The sequence below is a fragment of the Lathamus discolor genome, chromosome 21 (assembly GCF_037157495.1).
Source record: "Lathamus discolor isolate bLatDis1 chromosome 21, bLatDis1.hap1, whole genome shotgun sequence".
NCBI classification, from domain to species: Eukaryota; Metazoa; Chordata; class Aves; order Psittaciformes; family Psittacidae; genus Lathamus; species Lathamus discolor.
The window spans coordinates 3,520,585-3,536,753 of NC_088904.1; the positions used below are offsets into that span (position 1 = coordinate 3,520,585).

General features: G+C 59.5%; 2 protein-coding genes and 1 non-coding gene across 7 annotated transcripts; 1 reads left to right on the forward strand and 2 right to left on the reverse strand.

Moving 5' to 3' along the window:
* Window positions 1–66: 66 nt before the first annotated feature.
* MED16 (mediator complex subunit 16) lies at window positions 67–8,643 on the reverse strand. Its single transcript, XM_065699726.1, has 14 exons — window positions 8,062–8,643; window positions 7,344–7,451; window positions 6,983–7,152; window positions 5,989–6,411; window positions 5,677–5,782; window positions 5,157–5,312; window positions 4,590–4,801; window positions 4,122–4,328; window positions 3,034–3,244; window positions 2,718–2,851; window positions 2,437–2,629; window positions 1,965–2,181; window positions 1,484–1,567; window positions 67–793 (listed from the first exon to the last, which is right to left on the reverse strand). The coding sequence occupies exons 1-14, from the start codon at window positions 8,195–8,197 to the stop codon at window positions 667–669; spliced, it is 2,484 nt and encodes an 827-aa protein (XP_065555798.1). The 5' UTR covers window positions 8,198–8,643; the 3' UTR covers window positions 67–666.
* Window positions 8,609–8,715, forward strand: LOC136003405 (U6 spliceosomal RNA). The gene has a single exon (XR_010608087.1). It is a non-coding gene; the product is annotated as a U6 spliceosomal RNA (small nuclear RNA).
* Window positions 8,716–9,307: 592 nt separating this feature from the next.
* On the reverse strand, window positions 9,308–16,153 carry R3HDM4 (R3H domain containing 4). 5 transcript variants are annotated; one of them, XM_065658866.1, is made up of 9 exons: window positions 13,792–13,972; window positions 12,930–13,144; window positions 12,487–12,641; window positions 12,256–12,374; window positions 11,872–11,995; window positions 11,408–11,493; window positions 10,584–10,669; window positions 10,388–10,443; window positions 9,308–9,894 (listed from the first exon to the last, which is right to left on the reverse strand). In XM_065658866.1, the coding sequence occupies exons 1-9, from the start codon at window positions 13,843–13,845 to the stop codon at window positions 9,791–9,793; spliced, it is 999 nt and encodes a 332-aa protein (XP_065514938.1). In that variant the 5' UTR covers window positions 13,846–13,972; the 3' UTR covers window positions 9,308–9,790. The 5 variants fall into 5 exon arrangements, with proteins under 5 accessions (XP_065514938.1, XP_065514942.1, XP_065514937.1 ...); XM_065658870.1 differs by lacking the exons at window positions 12,930–13,144; window positions 13,792–13,972 and adding an exon at window positions 15,903–16,146; XM_065658865.1 differs by lacking the exon at window positions 10,388–10,443 and having other exon boundaries at window positions 13,792–13,977.
* Between the last annotated feature and the right edge of the window lie 16 nt (window positions 16,154–16,169).

The window sequence follows — 16,169 nt, forward strand, 5'->3', positions numbered from 1 at the left end:
CTCCTGGCTCTGCGCTGCGCGACCGAAGCCCCTTGAAAACCCACCCAAAGGCACCCAAACCTTCGGTACAAAAGGAAGGGGCCTTTTATTTACAAAGGAGCTGTGGGTTCAGGCAAAGCCAACCAGGGCTTCGCTCCAGGCACAGCACCCGGGGGCTGCCTGCAGGGAAGGGATGGCTCCGCTATAGCACAGGCAGCGGAGTCTCCCACAGGGGCAAGTGGTACTTGGGAGGAAGGGATGGGATGGAGGGATGGAGGAGCGCAGGGAAACGGGGAGTAACCAGGCCCCTGCCCTTCCCGAGCAGCGCAGGAGGAACGGGAGGGCCCAGCGTTTGCTCCCCTTTCCTTGGGGACTCTGGTCCCCTCCAGGCACCGCGTTGTGCCCAGGCCAGGGCTTGCACCGGGACCTGCTGGGCCCCAGGAAACCGCTGGCATTCATTCCCTTCTGGATATTCCCTGGGAAACAAGAGGGAGAACGAGCTCCCTCCCCTCCTCTGTACATCAATGCGAGAGCAGAAGCAGCAGCAGCGCGGTGCTGCCTGGTACTGGCTCACGGGCAGCACCAGGAAGATGCTCTCCGAGCATCCCTTGTCCCAAATACAGCGAGGAAGGAGGCCCAGAGCAGCTCCTCTGCTTGGTGCTGTGTCCCCCCCCTGAGCCCCCCAGGTCAGGAGTAGCTGAGGGGCATCCTCCTCCACAGCCCCCCGCACAAGCAGTTCTTGATCCAGCGCTGCTCCCACTGCTTCACCGCCGTCACTTTGTTGGGTGACTTCAGCATCGTGACACAGCCACACCTGGGGAGAAACAAGGAGCTGGGATCGGGGCCCAGGGAAAGCCGCCGGCGCTGCTGGGAAGTTTATGGATCCCAGGGAATTGGAGGAGGAAACCAGTTTCTGTCATGTGCAGGTGACGTTTGCGAGCTCTGAAAACCAGCTGAAACCAAGCAATTATCTTAACTGAGGAGAGGTTATCTGGGAACAGGACCCGGCCCCCAGCTGCTATTTATACATGAAACAGCAGCCAGTCATCTTGTGAGGATGATCTGCTGCAGAGCCTTGCCATTAAAACCAGTAATTAAAGCTAATTCAACCACATGATTTCATGGATGTCTGCTCCCCGCACCATTGCTTTTGACATCCAGGCTCTTTCGGGAGGGTGGCTGAAGAGGCCAGCACAAAGGGACTTAAAGTGCAAGCCCAGCTTGGAAGGCAACCCCGACATGGCGCCAGGGATGCTGATTGTTTCCTTGCACCAGCTCCTCTCCAAGAACAGCAGCAGTTTGATTTAAAGGCCAGACCTGCAAAGCGAGCTGGGGCTCATCCATCACTCCTCGGGACTCTATGGGCCAAATCCTGCTCAGTTGGGATCAACATGAGATGCTACTGGGATAGCAGCGAGGACGGTAAAGAGAGACAGCTTCAGAGGGACACGGAACAGTCGGAGTGGTGCCAGGGCTGCCGCAGGGGTTACACCGCGTCACTCACCGGGTGCAGGACTTGCACTCCTCTGTTGGGTAGGCACCCAAGTGCAGCCGCCGCAGGTGGTCAATTTTAGGCTGTCCAGGGGCCCTGGGTAGGAAGAAGAATGGGAATGTTTCTAGAACATCCCTTCCCCAAAGCTGCGACAGGACAGGCAGCTGCGTTTCAGCGGCCACCAAGCTTCATCCGCCTCATCCATCGAGTGCCATGGGGTTGAAGGCCGTGCTGGCATGACTTGAACCACAAACCAGCACTTTCCCCCTCCGTTTCAATCTCTTTTCAATACTTTAAATTGCCAGCCCGCAGCAAGTTAAGAAATGAACTCAAGCAGAGAGGACAAACTGCTCTTGGGCCACAGGAGCAAGAGGCCAAGCCAAGAAACAGGTGTCCTACACCCAATGACCCCTCAGAACCACTGAGATCTATCCCAAAGCCTCCCAACACCCTCTTGTCACCACCCCAAGCCATTGGCCTCGGGTGTCTGTACCTGACAAAGGCATCAAACTGGGAAGAGACGGTGTGCCCAACGAGGCCGGGGGCTTTCCCAAACTGCAGCCGGACGAGCTGCTTGTTCTGCAGCTTGCTGATGATGCCGTCGTTGATGGGCAGCCAGTCGATGTTGGGGATGAGCAGCTGGCTGGGCAGCAGGCAGCATTCGTCTATGAGGGTATCGTCGGGCTCCGTGATGTGATTTTCCTCACGACCTGCATGGAAAATAAAGCAAAGAGAGAAGAGAACCAGCGTGATCTTGACATTTCTCATTTAGAGATCAAGAGAACCGCGTGCGGCTTCCTCCTCCATCCGCCAACACAGCCCAGAAAACAATGAGCCTGGCAGCTGTACTTGCCCTTTCTAAACACTCAGTAACTCTCAAGTTACTCCCTGCAATTATTCCTTTCACACACACAATCCACAAGAGGGAAGGGTTCTTTTGTTCGGGAAAGCTGGTAAACACTTACAGCACAGCCAGAGCTTCGTTAGGAGCCTGAAGAGGAGGGACATGCTGTCCTGGGTGTCGGAGGTCGCTGTGTAGACAGGGAGGCAGCTCGGCTTCAGCAGTCCCCAGATGCGGATCACCACCATCAGCTCCCTGAACATGCCCAGGGATGCTCCATCCCGCAGGAAGCTGTGCCCTGGCCGCACAGGGGAGCCCTGCGAAGGGGCAACCAGCCAGGCTGGGGTTTAATGCTGCCCGAAGCACCGCATGCAGCCCCTCCTGCTGCCCTCGGGCCGTTCTCACCTGGTTAGGAAGGCTGGCCAGCAGGTAGAGCACAAAATCTCCCACCCACTGGATGAGCTGCTGCAGGGACTGCAGCGTGTTCATCTCCAGGACAAACTCCTCTGTCTTCAGGTTAATCATCACCTTGTCAATGTCTGAAACAGAAGCAAGACATTTCCTGGCTGAGGGAAAAAAAAGATGGATCCAAACTGCACTCCCTGTCCCTGCAGTGCCAGGAGAGGTCACCCCCCTCTCCCCCAAACACAGGGGAGGCCATCCTGAACCTGAAAGAGGAATGATCCAACCCAAAGCACTCGGCGGGCAGAGCAATCCCTACCTATATCTGTGATCTTGGAGCAGATTTCGGTGAGCCGGTCCCCGGGGCTCTTGTCTGGGGTGTTGAGGACGTGCGGGCGCAGCAGTGACTTCAAGGTGCAGCTGATGGCGATGAGGAAGAGCTTGGCGTGGTAGTCACACACCCGGGCGATGGTGCTGGAGGAGAGCTTGCAGAGAGAGGCCTTCATGGCCACAATGCGTGTGGAGAGGACCTGATTGACACCGAGACACCAGGGCGTTACAGAAGGGAAGGCAGAATTCCAGTCGGCTCTTTAAAGCTTTATTCACCGCTCTCTCTTTCTGCCATGAGTGACAGGAATAGGGAGCACTGTTCTGTGCGTGGATAAACAGCGCTTCTGTTCCCAGATCTCTGCCAGAAATAGACTTCACCATCTCCCCTGAAGGTTCCACCAGGTAGAGACCCATTGATGTTAGTGAAAAAGGACATAAAAAGGACATGGAACTGTTGGAACAAGTACGGAGGAGGCCACAAGGATGAGCAGGGGCTGGAGCACCTCCTGTATGGAGACAGACTGAGGATATTGGGGCTGTTCGGCCTGGAGAAGAGAAGCTGCATGGAGACCTCAGTGTCTGAAGGGGGGCTATAGGGACGCTGGGGAGGGACTCTTCATTAGGGACTGTAGTGACAGGACAAGGGGTAACGGGTTCAAACTGAAACAGGGGAAGTTTAGATTGGATCTAAGGAGGAAATTCTTTCCTGTTAGGGTGGTGAGGCACTGGAATGGGTTGCCCAGGGAGGTTGAGTGCTCCATCCCTGGCAGTGTTCAAGGCCAGGTTGGACAGAGCCTTGGGTGCCCTGGTTTAGTGTGAGGTGCTCCTGCCCAAGGGTTGGAACTGGATGAGCTTAAGGTCCTTTCCAACCCAAACCATTCCATGATTCTATGATTAAAAGGAACAGGCTTAAGCAGAGGCTCTTCCCACCTCGAGTGCTGCTCCAGTATTGAGGGACAGCACAGCCAGGCAGTTGCAGTGTGAGTCTTGTGAGCACTGGCAACTCCTGCTCCCCCCTCTCAGCCCCAGAGCCCCCTCTTTGTGCCCACCCCCTGCAGTGAGCAGGGAGCTCCTGACCTGCTGCAGGGCCGCGTTCTGGCGCATGTACTCTTCATGCAGCTTCTCCACCAGGTTCTGGACCATGTTGGGCTGGACATGGAGCAGGATGTCCCACCAGTCGTAGCCAGTCACCATGCAGTACTCCAGCAGGAACAGCAAGTGACGGAGGGACATGTTCATGTCCAGCACGTGGCCCATGGAGGGTGAGATGCGAAGCATGCTCAGCTGCAAGGAGGCAGCAAAGGAAAACCTGCATCAGGAACTGGCTTGGAAATACTCCATGAAGCTACACTGCAACACAAGGCCAACTGCAGCTCATTCCTGGCCCAAGGGCAGAATTCCTTCAGCAGCGGGATACATCCCATCTCGTTTAACATGGATCACACAGCTCTAAATCACACTCCCAGCATTCTTCTGAGTGATCCATCGCCACTTAGAGGCAGCCTGGATGAGAATATCTCACTCCCCACTAACAGAGCACAATACCTTCCCGTGACTATCAATGCCAGCCAAGGCCAGGGACGTCCAGGAGAGCTGCATGGCTTTGAAGTGAACCAGGGGTCCAGCAGTTCGCTGCCTCTTGATGGCCTGCTCGTCCACGGGGCGCTGGGAGGAGGACCCATAGAAGACAGCCATCATTTGCAAGGACAGGCGGTGCACAATGTGCACGCTGCCATCGTGAAAAGCCAAAGCCAAGCCTGGGGAGAGAAGACAACCAAGGCTGGGCAAGTGACTCCTGCGGGATAACCCAGCCCTGGCCCAGAGAAGGGGTCTCCCAGCCCTGAAAGCCCATGTGGCAACAAGACAGCACCCAAAAGGCTGTAGGCTCACAGCCCACTTTGTATCTTGAGGCCACATCAGTGTTGCACAGAGAAACACCTCTTTCCATGGCAACCAAACAGGATAGTGAGGAAGACACCACGTCTTTGACAGTTTTCCCATCAGCATTCCACATGGTTTGTTCCACATTCTTATTTCAGCAACAGTTGAGCAAATTAAGAAGGTAAAGTTTCAGGCAAAGGCTACCTATTTAGTACTTACTAACCCCCTTACCCAATCCAGGGAAGAATTTGGTGTCGTTGGCCACCTTCAGGTCAGTGTTGGTCAGGGAGATCGGCAGCTTCGGCAGAGCCACAGCCGAGACGCGGTCCAAGTCATTGGTGGCAGAGAGGATCCGCCACTTGAGGATCATGGGCTGCTTGTCTCCGACTTTGAGAAGCAAGTAAGCAAGTGAGACACCTCTCCCTGAGGAGATCAGAACATCCCCTCCTATTGCTGCCCACGCTCCTCGACTCAGAGGGGTTCCACATTACACTGACTGTTTGTTCTTTACACCAGGGCGGTGGGAGGACAGAACACACAAAATGCCTTGGACTGAGTTAAAGTAACAAATCCCTTCCTGGAAAGCAGCAAGTTGTTTCCTAAGAGGCAAACAGATGGACTGAGACCACCTGTAAAATAACCACGGTGTTCTGGATGGTCCCCTGGGTGTGATAATGGAGCTGAGAACCTGCCTTCCGTTTCCACTGAGACCACGCTCCTGTTCTTAAGAGTACCTGGCGCAGAAACTCACCCACAGGAGAGATTTGCTGGAAGATGTTGTTGACTGGCAAGCCCTCCTTCCGCAGAGACCAGCACTCCACGATGCTGCTGTTCTGGCTGGAAGCACAAAGCAGCACCTGCCAAACAGAAACCCATCTCTTGCAATCACACGCAGAGACTTCACAATGGGGAAAGACGCCCTCCTGTCCCATCTTCACCCCTCCCTTCCGCTCTAGTTCGAGGCTCCTTTTCCCAAGTAGTTTATAATCCCTATGGAGAGAGGCTGCTTTGAGGCTGAGACCAATTTGTTTAACTCCTACTTGCTCTAAGTGCAGATGCTCACCTGCTCCGACATGTCCCGAGCGAGGAACTTGAGGTGAGTGATGGCCGGGTACTTGTCTTTGCGGGCAGGGTCCGTGGTGCAGCGCATGAAGAGGGAAGGCAGGATCTCGGTGTCTATTTTGCACTTCTCATTCACCACGCTGACACAGACCTTGTAGAACTGCACCGGGGAGGTGCTGCTACCATCCGAGGTGGCCACCACGATGTTCCCCCCGCCGGTGAAGGCCACGTCGGCCAAGGCCACGCGGCAGCGCAGGCTCTCTGTGGACGTCAGCACTTGCCCATTGGGCTTGAGGAGGGACACGGTCACCAGCCCACTGATGGTCACCGCGATCCAGCCCTCCATGGGCTTCCCACCAAAGAGCGTCAGCGATGGGGAGAACTTGACCCTGGAGAACTTCTCGCCAAAGTTGGATGCTCCAGACTGGGAATAAAAGGCAAGAACACAATGATGTTTGCACCCAACGTGGAGCTGAACCGAGTCGGATATGGGCACCACCTCTGCAATGGGACTAAAGAGAGGGAAAAGCTCCTCTCTGTGGGGCACACAAAGAGTTGAGGTGTAAGAACCCATCAGTAAGTGACTTCTTGGCAGCCCTGCTCCTTTTGAGCCTGGCAGAATTAGACAGGGTTCTCCACATGCCGCTTATCTCCGCACACCCACAGAGCTCCCATTCGCAAATGCCTGGATCAAGCCTCAGGACCTCTAAAGGGTTTCTTCTGGTAGGCAAAGAAATGCTTTGATCTCCATCTGACATTGAGGAAACCGAAGCACCAGACTGAGGAAGATGCTTTTAAAGCATCAAGAGAAACGAGGCATCCAACCCCCACTGAAATCCCACAGGAACTTGGGACCTGACCGCTCTTTTTGACTGGAAAAATTCCCCTCTGTGACTTGCCCAAGGCCACGGAGGAAGCCCAGGGCAGCAGGAACAGAGGTTTCCAAGCCCCGAGCCAGCTTTCCTGCCTGCATCCCCTGCAGAGCCGGGACAAACCTTTTCCACGTGCAGAGCCAGCTTCACACCGTTGTGCAGCCAGGACAGGGCCACCACTGGGTCCCCTTCCACCATGCTGCCCACTGTGTTCTCCCAGCTGTTGGCCAAGTGATCCGTCATGCTCCAGCACTTGACGTGGCCATCCGCGTCTGCAGAGAGCAGCCTGGAGCCTGCAGTGAGGAGAACCAGGGGGTAAGGGCAAGAAATCAACCCAGAATCAAGAAATCAAAGCACCCCAGTGCGGTTTGGATGGAGACGGCCAGTTCGTGGCTGTGAAGTGATGGAGAAACTCGTTCTCCATGAGGAATTGTGTCCCGTGAATGGCGGGACACAGGGATACGGAGAAGGGATCCAAGCTCACCGGACTGGTCCCACTCCAGACAAGTGATGACTTCAGCGTGGCCAGAGTTAACAGAGTAGACATCCCATGGGTGCTCGGTGTCGATGATGTGGACCATGTGGGTGAGATCTACACAGAAGCAGAATGAAACCACTCGTGAGCAGCCACCGGCTGCCCTGCTGAGGCTGCAGAGCCACGGCTGACACAGGGGAAGCCATGGAATGACTTTGGGCAGGGTAACAACTGCTATGGTGATGGGTCTGCCCTGAGCCCCACGGTGCTGGGAAGGAGGAGCCAGGCTGGGAGAGCTGGGCTGGGGCAGCCTGGAGAAGAGAAGGCTCCTGAAGGGGAGACCTGAGAGCAGCTCCAGTGCCTGAAGGGGCTGCAGGGAACCTGGAGAGGGGCTTGGGACAAGGGCCTGTAGGGACAGGCCAAGGGGAATGGCTTGAACCTGCCCGAGGGGAGGCTGAGCTGAGCTCTTAGGCAGAAGCTCTTCCCTGGGAGGGTGCTGAGGCGCTGGCACAGGGTGCCCAGAGAAGCTGTGGCTGCCCCATCCCTGGCAGTGCTCAAGGCCAGGCTGGACACAGGGGCTTGGAGCAAGCTGCTCCAGTGGAAGGGGTCCCTCCGGTTGGAGCTTGATGCGCTTCAAGGTCCTTTCCATCCCAACCCATTCCATGACTCCATAAACCTAAGGAATGGGGACGGGACAAGACCCGCACGAGCCCCCCGCACCCCGAACCTTTCTCCTCCTCATTCCTGAGGTCCGTGGTGAAGGCGATGAGGTTGCGGCAGGACCAGGCGCACACCAGCGGCACGGACGGGCAGTGGTTGCTCTTCGGCCTCTTCTCCCATTCGCACACGTACGCCAGATCCATGGCACCGGCACCGGTACCGGGAACGGGCACACGATGCACCGGCCCCGAGCCTCTCCGGAGGACCCCGCCTCGCCGTGCTGCCCGCCCCTCGCCTGCGCCACCCAGCACTCCGCTCTCAGGCACCGGGACGGCCAGCCCGGGCTGGAGGCCCTCAGAGCCGCGGTGGGGAGGAGAATGGAGCTAATGTAATTTGCAAACTGCCAACCCAGAATTCACTGCGGCAGCGACGGCAACGAATAACGAGGGGATTTAGGAGATTTTGGTGAAAAAGAAGTGCTCAGACACCCTCCGAGGGGTTTTACAGCGGGGAAATGTAGAGGAAAGCCCATAATACAGTTAGCAGGAGTCACCCTTTCCTGTCAATATTAGAATGCTAGAGCCTTAAATACCATCGTGGTGAGGTTCAGGTTCGTGCTCGCTTCGGCAGCACATATACTAAAATTGGAACGATACAGAGAAGATTAGCATGGCCCCTGCGCAAGGATGACACGCAAATTCGTGAAGCGTTCCATATTTTTGCTGCCTTTTGTGGGTACCCCCGGCACCCGCACAGCCGCAGGGCACTGCTTTTGGGCACGGATCACTCGAGAGGGTCCAAGGGGTCCCCTCTGCCAAGTGGGGGCACAGCCACAGACTCCCCCTGTATGGGTGCTGCTGTGATGGGCAGAGATTTCCCCCCCTACAGCTGCCAGGCAGGAGGGTGCAGTGAGCAGGGGTCAGGCTCTGCTCCCAAGGAATAAGAGGAACCGGCCTCAAGCTGCACCAGGGCAGGTTTAGATGGAGCTGAGGAGCAATTCCTGCCCCAGAGGGTGCTCGGGCATTGGGACAGGCTGCCCAGGGCAGGGCTGCAGGCACCGGCCCTGCGAGTGCTCACCCCCAGTGCCATGGGGCAGTGGTGGCCTTGGCAGCGCTGGGATCGGTTGGATTGGATGAGCTTCAAGCTCGTTTCCAACGTGGTTGATGCTGTGGTTCTCTGATTCTGAGACATCCCCCCCACAGGGCTCTTCAAGCATCCTGCCTCCCCATGAGCACCCTTTACACCCCCCCAGGGACACCCCTACCCCGCATCCCCCCCCACCCCAAGCAGCAAACCCACACAAATACACTGCACACAATAAAAACCACGGCTATATTACACTTAAAAACAGCGGCGCAGGGCAGGGAACACGGCGCTGCCCAAACACCCATGGGGCAAGAAGCACCCTGCCCTGGGGGGGGTGATGGAGCACCCCACATCACCCCACCGCAGGCACAGGGCTGCGGGTGCTGGACAAACCACGCCGGGAACGCGACAGCCCTGAGGCTCTTCCGCTGGCTCAGGAACTGGTTCACCACGGAGGAATCTGGCCCGAAATCACCCCACGAGGTGGGTCTGGCCCAGCCCCAGCATCGCTCAAAGCACCTGGGCCATCCACAGACACACAAAACACATCCCGGGTGCCAGATGCATGCGGGATCTCCGCAGGGCATCGGCACCCGCTCCTGGAGCAGGGGAAGGGATGAGCCCCTCAAGAGGGCATCACGGGAAGAGAAGGGATGAAGGAAGCCTTCGGCGCACCAAAGCGAGGGGCTGGGGGTCCCTGGGGGCGGGTATCAGCTCATCTGCCCCAGGTAGTCTGAGAGCAGGAGCTCGGGGGGCAGGAAGACGCGGTGTTTGTTGCTCACTTTCATCTGACGCTTCCCTTCGATGTCCGAACCTGGGAAGAGGAAAGGAGCCGTTTATCCCACCCCTTCCCCCCGGGGATCTCCCATCCGCAGCATTCCCAGCTCAGCAACCGTCCCCTCCATCCCCAGCCCCCTCCATGCGTCCCTGCCTGCACCACGGGCTCCACTTCGCATCATTAGCACTCTCACGCTGTTTTCCATGAGCAGCTACTAATTAAATGCTCCAGGGATGGAGCCCGGTGCCTCTCCCTGCCCTTGCTTTGGCAACAAGACCTTTGAGGGATGCCCACGGCTGCTCCCTGCGGGAAGAGGAGAGGGAGCCCCGGGAGCAGCCTCGTGCTTTGGGCTGCAGCGAAGGGAGCACGGGGTTATCTGTGAGCTGCAGCTCAAGGTGGGGCCGGGAGGAGGGAGGGAGGAAGAGGCTGAGCTGCAGAGGGGAGATAGCGAGGAAGGGAAGGGAAAAACAAAAACAAGGCCCCAGAACCAAGCCCCCAAACCCTGAACGAGCGAACGCGAGGCTCCTACTGGCAGAGACGAGGTCCATGTACTGGCAGAGCGCGTGGAGCAGGAGCCGCTCGAAGCTGGGGGAGATGGGAGACAGGGTTCGAACCAGCGCGGTCCAGACCAGCATCACCCGCGGCCTTGGATCCCATGGATCCGAGATGGGGAGCACAAAGTGCCCTGGGGGGAGCCCCCTCCATAGCCCGAGCTGGGCGAGTACCTGTTGTCCATCAGCGCCGTGTAGACGGAGTGAGGGGTGACGGAGAAAAAGGCTAGCAGCTCCTCCTCCAGCCCCTCCAGCGTGCCCTGTGAGCAGAGGTGTCAGTGAGGGGAGGGCAGCAGCGATGGAGCCTCCGATTCCCCAGGGATTGCTGCCAGCAGCTCCCGGGCGAGTCACTGGATGGGAGCAGCAGGAAGGAGCAGGGAAAGGAGACATCTCCCCTCTCCATCCCCAGCGGCAGGGAAGGATCCAGCTCCTGCCAACCCCATGCATCGCGTGCCAAGGGCTGGCACCTTCCCCACACTCAGAGTGGCGGCAGCCAGCATGGCCTCGTGCCCACGGCTCCTTTCCAACTGAGAGCCAAAGCTCAGCTCAATGCAGGTCCCCGGAGCACCGCGACCCCAGAGAGCAGCAGCAGCACCGAGTCCCATTCGAGAGCAAAGTGAGCAGAAGCCAGCGGGCAGGAGGAGCCGGGGCTGCTCCCGGTGCAAAGCAAACAGAGCAGAGCAGCAGCACCGGGCAGGCAGAGCCGGCTCCCAGGGCTTCCCTCCCCATGCAGGCTTCACTGCGGGCCCCTTTGACAGCACATCTGGGTATCCCCAGCTACCCCGTGTGGAGCGCTCTAAAGGCTTCCCTGTGGATGAACACCCCCCCCCCATCGCCTGCTGCCCAGCGAAACAGCCCCAGCGCAACAGCATTTTAATGCCAGAACCTTCCAAACCGAGCCAGGAAAGGCGCTGTGCCGGGAGCGGAACGTCCGTGTGCGACCAGGCACAGGACCCGGCTCCATTCCCACCCCAGCATTCCCAGAGCCCCCGGCTCACCATGGGGATGCGGCCCCGCTTCAGCGTGGCGCGCAGGCGGCGGCTGATGCGCTGGAAGCACTCCTGGGGCGAGTAGGACGCGTGCTCTGGGGCCGGCGGAGGGAACACAAAAGGGGCTTGGACACAGCCCTGGTGCCCGCGGTGGAATCCGCAGGGAATCACCACGGAGCCCAACTGCCCCCCATCACACCCCGGCCCTTGGGGACCTGCACAAGGTCACCCCCAGAGCAGCAGCAGCCCCCCCAGTGAGGGAGGTTGCAGCCATCACCCCAATGCTCCCGACTCCCCCCGCCCGGGCCCATGGGGGAACTGTCAGGAATAACCCCCCCGGTATGATGAGGGGAGGTCCCCCATCCGCCGCCCCACCAGGATGCAGGACGCAGCCCTCGGGAAAGAGCCCTTCCCAAAAAGCAAGCAAAGAGGAAAGGGAGAGGCTCTCCCCACCCAGCGTCCCCTCCCAGCACCTTTCCACTTGTCTTCACTCTTGACAGGCAGCTTCCTCCTGTGCTTCTTCCCGGCCTCCTCCTCCAGGTAGAGCAGGACTCGCTCCTGCTCTTCTCCCGACCGGTTCATGAAGTCGTTCCAGATCTGACAACACGGGGCACCGGGCTGCAGAGGCGTCCGGGCAGCCCCCTCCTCACCCCACATCCCCTCACCCCACATCCCCATCTCCTCATCGTCCATCCCAGTGTGGAAAAGCTGCTCTGGGACAGGATGCAGGTGGCTCTGCAGCCCATGACCCGGTACCGGTCCCTGCAGGTCCCATGGGCACCCAGCAGCACACCGGGCACAGCCCTCAGGATGGACACCACGGACAAGGTCACCCCCATGGCCAGACCCGCACCCACCTCCACGTAGGTCTCGTTGTTACAGGCCTCGGTGAAGATGCTCGGGGCAGCGGAGTGGACGAGCTCCCCCTCCTCGCTCCCGCATCCATCTCGCTCCAGAAGCGTCATCAGGTAACGGGCTGTGGGGAAGAGCAAAGCCCCCGAGAGAGGAGGCAGCGCCTTCAGCGAGGCCCCCGGCAGAGGGGTTGGGGGGGCACAACGCAGCCCAGGGAGCCGGTGCTGGGTCCTTACTGTTCTCCAGCCTCTGCAGGCTCTTGCGCCCCTTGGCCCTGGGGGTGAGGTCCGAGTTGCGGATGGCCTTGTTGATGAAATACTGCTTCCTCTTGGAGGGGGAGAACCGCTTGGATGGGGAGTCCTCCAGCGGGGGCAGGCAGTCCTCGATCCTCCTGCGGGGACACACGGGAGAAGGGACTGAGCCCACCCGAGAGCCACTGGGGCAGCCGCAGCAGCGCAGAGAGATCCCACAGCAGCAGAGCATCAGCAGCAGGCACCACATCCTCCTCCTAACCCTGCACCCCTCCGCTCCCCGCTGACGGCAGCGTTGTGCGGCTCGACCACGGCTTGCTCCGAGGACTCGCACTGTTAAAAGCAGCCACGCGTTCGGGGCAATGAATCCCACCAGCACACGGGGCAAAACGAGAGGGGTCAATCCCGCAGGAGGGCCCCCGCTGCACCTCACGCTCGCCATCACGCAGCCAGAGCCACCGGAGCCGTCCTGGCCCGGGTGACGGCAGCGGCTCCTATCTCCGGTTATCGAGGCAGCGCCCGCCCTGGCCATGTCATCGCCAGCTGGGCTGGCGCTTCGCTCCACACCGTTACTGCTCCCCATGGCCCCGGCATGGGCTGGTGGTGCTGGTTCTCCCGGGTCCCCCCAAAGGTGGTTCATGAGGTTCAAAGGTGGTTCAAAGGTGGTTCAAGAAGGCAAATGGCATCTTAGGGTGCATTAGAAAGGGAGTGGTTAGTAGGTCAAGAGAGGTTCTCCTCCCCCTCTACTTAGCCTTGGTGAGGCCGCATCTGGAATATTGCGTCCAGTTCTGGGCCCCTCTGTTCAAGAAGGACAGGGAATTGCTTGAAGGAGTCCAGCGCAGAGCCACAAAGATGATTAAGGGAGTGGAACATCTCCCTTATGAGGAGAGGCTGAGGGAGCTGGGTCTCTTTAGCTTGGAGAAGAGGAGACTGAGGGGTGACCTCATCAATGTTTACAAATATGTAAAGGGTGGGTGTCAGGATGATGGAGCTAGGCTTTTTTCAGTGATATCCAGTGATAGGACAAGGGGCAATGGGTGTAAACTGGAGCATAGGAAGTTCCACGTTAACGTCAGGAAGAACTTCTTTACTGTAAGAGTGACAGAGCACTGGAACAGGTTGCCCAGGGGGGTTGTGGAGTCTCCTACACTGGAGATATTCAAGGCCCGCCTGGACAAGTTCCTGTGTGATGTACTGTAGGTTACCCTGCTCTTGCGGGGGGGTTGGACTAGATGATCTTTTGAGGTCCCTTCCAACCCTTGGGATTCTGTGATTCTGTGATTCTATGAGTAACTCTATGGTCACGGTGCCACTTGGCCAGGCGCATGGTTTAGGGATGACCATCAAACTGGAGGTGATCTCATGGGAGGAGCAAGAAGCTGAGCGGGTGCTCAATGCTCTGGTCTCGAAGTTCACCCAGGCAGGAAGTGTCACTGCCTCCTGCCTGGTTCTTTACCCATGGGCTCTGCACTGCAGCTTCCCCTCGGGTTTCTGTGGGTTTCCTTTAGCGCAGCAGAAGAGGGGGGTGCAAGAAAACCCACAGCCCCAAACCAAACCACCCCAACACAGGAGAGGCACTCAGGCTGCCCCACGTCTTCCCCTCCCATGGAGCTGTGCTCCAACACAGCTGTGCCCACCCCGTCACAGAATCCCAGCCTGGTTTGGGTTGAAGGGACCTTAAAGCTCCTCCAGCTCCAACCCCTGCCACGGGCAGGGACCCCTTCCACTGGAGCAGCTTGCTCCAAGCCCCTGTGTCCAACCTGGCCTTGAACACTGCCAGGGATGGGGCAGCCACAGCTTCTCTGGGCACCCTGTGCTAGCGCCTCAGCACCCTCCCAGGGAAGAGCTTCTGCCTAAGAGCTCAGCTCAGTCTCCCCTCGGGCAGGTTCAAGCCATTCCCCTTGGCCTGTCCCTACAGGCCCTTGTCCCAAGCCCCTCTCCAGGTTCCCTGCAGCCCCTTTAGGCCCTGGAGCTGCTCTCAGGTCTCCCCTTCAGGAGCCTTCTCTTCTCCAGGCTGCCCCAGCCTGGCTCCTCCTTCCCAGCACCGTGGGGCTCAGGGCAGACCCATCCCCGCAATCAGGTGCTGGCACAGCACGGGCTGCTCCAGCCGATTACCTCCTCCAACCCGGGACGGCCGCCAGCCACCTGCCCATGCCAAAACCTTGATTTTCCCCTTGCCATTGCCCTGAACGGAGGCCTCTGCTGCTGGGGAGGGACACACCAACAACCTCCCCCCTTCCAGGTAGAAACAGCGGCTCAGAGGTGGCTTTGGAAGACATAAAAGGGTTACTGCAGGTGGGTGGGGAGCTGTAACCCCAGACCTGGTTGAGGTTTGCTATAGAGGCGATTAAACCCAGTAATAAATGGAGGGTGTCACCTTCCACCAGCACGGGTTTGAGCACACAGAGCTCAGCACCACCAGCCTGGCACTGCCAGCTCGGCCCTGGGGCAGCAGGAAAAGCCCTTCAAGGAGAAGGGTCCAAGGCACGGAGTGGGAAACACTGACCCTGCTTTCATGGGCAAGGGAGCCCTCACCCAGGGCAGCGGGAGGAGGAAGAGAAGGGCTCAGCCTCCAGGCTCTGTTGGCAGGAACAAAGAGGTGAGTGACGGGTGAGGGCCACCGGGGTGGGAGCACCCCCAGCCCCACATAGGGACCCTTCAGTCCCTCTTTGAGCTCCAAGCCTCAGTGCAGGCTCAGCCCCAGCTCCTCGAAGCCTCCGGGGCACCAATCCCGGGCACTCTGCGCTGCCACGTCCCGTTTGGCACCGCCACAGCCGCAGGCACCGGGCTCGGACGAGCTCCACGTCCATGGTGCCATCACCACGGGGACCCCTTCCCACACCGGCTGCCCTGGGGGACGGGATCCCGGCAGAGCTCCCAGTAAAACACCGACCCCCGGAGCCGGCTCCACACGGAGCGGAGCGGCTTTTCCTCCATCTGCTCTTTTCCAAGCAAGCAAGAAGCCGCCCGCGCTCCGGACCCGGGGGTTTTAACCAGATCCCGTTGGTTTCGCGCAGCGAATGGACACGGCACCGGCGCTCACAAAGCCAGCGCTGCCAGGCGGGAATGCTGCTCGGCGCTGGCAAAGCCCCGGTCCCGGCCGCCCCACGGCGCATCCCATCGCCGGTTCCGGTGTCCCCAGGGAGCGCCCGTGACCTTCACGGGGTAAACATTCATTAACCCATTACCCTAATCACGGCCTCCGGCTACTGACACCCTCCGGGCCGACGGCGCAGAACCTCCCCCGGTTCGGTGCAGCCGCCCCCGATCCCCCCGCGCCGCAGACGGACCGGAGCCGGGACGGAGCCGCGACCGCACCGACAGCCCAGAGGATGGGGACCAGACCGGGCCGGGCCCCCGGCAGCCCCTCGCCCCGGCAGCCCCCGCCGCCCCGCACTCACGGGTAGGGCTCCTCGGGGCCCGCACCGCCGCGCAACACCACCATGGCCCGGTACCGGCACCGGGGCGCTCCCGCAGGAAGTGGCGTCAGAAGGGCGGGACTCCCCGTATTCCCGCCCCCGGGGTGCCGTGGGGGGCGGAACCGGGTCCCGGTGGTTGGGGTGGAACCCCCAGAACCGGGGCTCGGTGCGGGGGGAGCCCGGCGGACGCGGCCCCTTTAAATCCACTCCGCTGCCCCGGGGCTCTTAAAGGGGCAGCGCCCTTCACGG

Bases quoted from the DNA above. Each gene is read 5' to 3' on its own strand.
- R3HDM4 (XM_065658865.1), bottom strand. From the start codon at position 13,845: ATGGTCATCCCTAAACCATGCGCCTGGCCAAGTGGCACCGTGACCATA. The intron at 12,375-12,486 runs GTAAGGACCCAG...TCTTCCCCACAG, and splicing joins CCTGCAGAGGCTGGAGAACA to CCCGTTACCTGATGACGCTT. The intron at 11,494-11,871 runs GTGCTGGGAGGG...CGCCGGCCCCAG, and splicing joins GAGTGAAGACAAGTGGAAAG to AGCACGCGTCCTACTCGCCC.
- MED16 (XM_065699726.1), bottom strand. From the start codon at position 8,197: ATGGATCTGGCGTACGTGTGCGAATGGGAGAAGAGGCCGAAGAGCAAC. The intron at 5,313-5,676 runs GTGAGTTTCTGC...TGCTTCTCAAAG, and splicing joins CCAGCAAATCTCTCCTGTGG to TCGGAGACAAGCAGCCCATG. The intron at 2,852-3,033 runs GTAGGGATTGCT...CTTCTGTTTCAG, and splicing joins CTCCAAGATCACAGATATAG to ACATTGACAAGGTGATGATT.